General features: G+C 61.4%; 1 protein-coding gene across 1 annotated transcript in view; it reads left to right on the top strand.

Annotated features, from left to right (window-relative positions):
* Nucleotides 1–1,003: 1,003 nt before the first annotated feature.
* Nucleotides 1,004–3,326, top strand: part of IRS1 (insulin receptor substrate 1) — a 3,838-nt gene continuing 1,515 nt past the window's right edge. The window contains exon 1 of the mRNA XM_010568416.1: nt 1,004–3,322. Coding sequence (XP_010566718.1) covers nt 1,004–3,322 — 2,319 coding nt within the window. The remainder of the gene's footprint in view (nt 3,323–3,326) is intronic.

Below are 3,326 nucleotides of genomic sequence, written 5' to 3'. Positions count from 1 at the left end.
GGGGGCTGGACTGGCGAGCGCGGCCCCCGCCGCCGCCTGTTTTGGTGCGGGGCGCCGGGAAACTCCGTGAAGAAGCCGGCGGAGAGGGAGTCGCCGCGGCGGTGCCCGCTCCCCCGCCGGCCTGGGGCACGGGAGGGGGCCGCGCCGCCGGCCGCTGAGGCGCTGCCGCCTGGAATGAAGAGGAGGAGGAAGAGAGGATGTTCCTTCGGCACCCGGGCTGCCTGCCTCCCCTCCCGCCGCTGCCGGGCTGCGCCGTGTGTGGAAATGGCACTTTCTCTGCCTAACGAGATGGGACTGAATGGGGTCGCCAGCCTCCTCCGCACGCACGAGCGGGAGCAGCCGCAGCAGCCTCGGCGCTGATCTTTGGGGAAGGGGGGGCTGTGTTGCGGGTGGCTTTTTGGGGGGGGGCTTTCTCTTTTTTGGGGGAGGGGGGAGAGGGGGGGGAAGCAGCGTGTGTTTTTGGGTGCAAACCCCGGACTTTGCAAAACAATCTCCGCCGCCGAGGGGGTATTTAGTTTGCCACAGAAATCGCCGCTCGCGGAGGCAAACTTGAGACGGGGAAGGGGTGCAGGGAGCGGAGGAAGGGGACCCCCGCCCCGCTGCCGGCCCCAGCGGAGCCGACCCCTGCAAGGGAAGATGCGTTTCTCTTTCCCGGCGGCTGCTCTCGGGACGAGACTTTCGCGTGGACTGATCGGGACTGGACTTTTTAAGGACGCGCTTACCCATCTAAGGGCGATTTGGGCATAAACAGCAACGCAAACTCTGATTTGGTGCTGGAAGCTGCCTCTGCCACTGAACAGCTGCTCTCACCCTGCTTCTGTCCCTCCCCCGTCCCGTTCTCAGAAGAGGATCCTGAGCTATTTTGCTGCCTTGTTTTTTTTTGGTTTTTTTTTAATTCTTGTTGCATGAATTTTATTTTAGGTGGTTATCTTTTCCGGCTGGCTTGGCCGTTTTGGGGTCTTGCGGACTGCTAGCTGCAGTAACAGCTCCACCGTCTCGCATCATGGCTAGCCCCACAGATAATAATGAGGGCTTCTTCTCAGATGTCAGAAAGGTGGGTTACTTGCGCAAACCCAAGAGCATGCATAAACGCTTTTTCGTGCTGAGGGCAGCCAGCGAGTCTGGACCCGCCCGGCTGGAGTATTACGAGAATGAGAAGAAATGGAGACACAAGTCAGGGGCCCCCAAGCGCTCCATCCCACTAGAAAGCTGCTTCAACATCAACAAACGGGCTGACTCCAAGAACAAGCACCTGGTGGCCCTCTACACCAAGGACGAGCACTTTGCCATTGCAGCTGACAGCGAGCCTGAACAGGAGAGCTGGTACCAAGCGCTGCTGCAGTTGCACAACAGGGCCAAGGGCCACCACCACCTCCATCACCATCACCACCACCACCATAGCGATGTCACCTTTGGAGGCAGCAACGCAGGACTGGGGGAAGCAGGTGAGGACAGCTATGGTGAGGTAGCCCCTGGCCCGGCTTTTAAGGAAGTTTGGCAAGTAATTCTGAAGCCTAAGGGCCTAGGCCAGACAAAGAACCTGATTGGCATCTACCGCCTGTGCCTGACTAACAAGACCATCAGCTTTGTGAAGCTGAATTCAGATGCGGCTGCTGTGGTGTTGCAGCTGCTCAATATCCGCCGCTGTGGTCACTCTGAGAACTTCTTCTTTATTGAGGTGGGGCGCTCGGCTGTCACTGGGCCCGGTGAGTTCTGGATGCAGGTGGATGACTCGGTGGTGGCACAGAACATGCATGAAACCATCCTGGAGGCCATGCGAGCCATGAGCGAGGAATTCCGGCCCCGCAGCAAGAGCCAGTCTTCCTCAAACTGTTCCAACCCCATCTCTGTGCCCCTTCGCAGCAGGCACCATGTCAACAACCCCCCACCCAGCCAAGTGGGGCTCAGTCGCCGGTCCAGGACTGAGAGCGTCACGGCCACCTCTCCTGCTGGTGGTGGGGGTGGAGGTACGGGTGGCAAACCCAGCTCTTTCCGGGTTCGAGCATCGAGTGACGGGGAAGGCACAATGTCGAGGCCTGCCTCTGTGGATGGTAGCCCAGTCAGTCCCAGTGCCAACCGGACCCATTCGCATAGACACCGTGGCAACTCCAGGCTCCATCCTCCGCTCAACCACAGCCGGTCCATCCCAATGCCTTCCTCGCGCTGCTCTCCTTCAGCCACCAGTCCAGTCAGCCTGTCATCCAGCAGCACTAGTGGCCACGGCTCCACCTCGGACTGCCTGTTTCCACGAAGGTCTAGCGCTTCGGTTTCTGGCTCCCCTAGCGATGGCGGATTTATTTCTTCTGATGAGTATGGTTCCAGCCCGTGTGACTTCCGCAGCTCTTTTCGCAGTGTGACCCCAGATTCATTGGGACACACCCCACCAGCTCGGGGCGATGAAGAGCTCAACTACATCTGCATGGGGGGGAAGGCCACCTCCTCTTGCTGCAGCCTGGCAGCCCCCAACGGCCACTTCATCCCACGCACCTGCCACCCGCAGCAGCAGCCCCGCTACCCTAGTACGCCGTGCTGTCCTCGAGGTGGTAGCGAGGAGGTTGCCGACTTGGAGAAGGCATTCAGGAAGCGGACTCACTCTGCGGGCACTTCGCCCACCATCTCCCACCAGAAAACGCCCTCGCAGTCTTCGGTGGCCTCCATCGAGGAGTATACGGAGATGCTGCCTTCTTACCCCTGCGGCGGCAGCCGGCTGCCCTCCTACCGGCACTCAGCCTTTGTGCCCACTCACTCCTACCCAGAGGAGTGTCTGGAGATGCACCACCTGGACAGCGGCCATCATCGGACCAACTCCGCCCCACACACGGATGACGGCTACATGCCCATGTCACCCGGCGTAGCCCCTGTGCCCGGTGGCGGGGGGCCCCCCAAGGGTGGTGACTACATGCCCATGAGTCCTAAGAGTGTGTCGGCCCCGCAGCAGATCATCAACCCTGGCAGGGGGGGCCGCCACCCTCCAGCCACGGTGGACTCCAACGGCTACATGATGATGTCCCCCAGCGGCAGCTACTCCCCTGACAGTGGCTCTGCGGGCTACGGCAAGATCTGGACGAATGGTGCCGGCCACCACCCGAAGCTCTCGGTGGAGAGCAACGAAGGGAAGCTCCCCTGCGGTGGTAGCGACTACATCAACATGTCCCCAGCCAGCGGCTCCACCACCAGCACTCCACCCGACTGCTACTTCGGGGGTGCCGGGCAGCCAGGTGTCGAGGAGGCCGCCACCGCGGCCCACCACAAACCCATATACTCCTACTTCTCGCTGCCACGCTCCTTCAAGCACGTGCACCGGCGGGGCGGCGGCGGGGCGGCGG

Source organism: Haliaeetus leucocephalus, unplaced genomic scaffold (genome assembly GCF_000737465.1).
Source record: "Haliaeetus leucocephalus isolate CR32 unplaced genomic scaffold, Haliaeetus_leucocephalus-4.0 Scaffold240, whole genome shotgun sequence".
Lineage (NCBI taxonomy): Eukaryota > Metazoa > Chordata > Aves > Accipitriformes > Accipitridae > Haliaeetus > Haliaeetus leucocephalus.
This window is presented reverse-complemented; position numbering and strand designations above follow the sequence as displayed.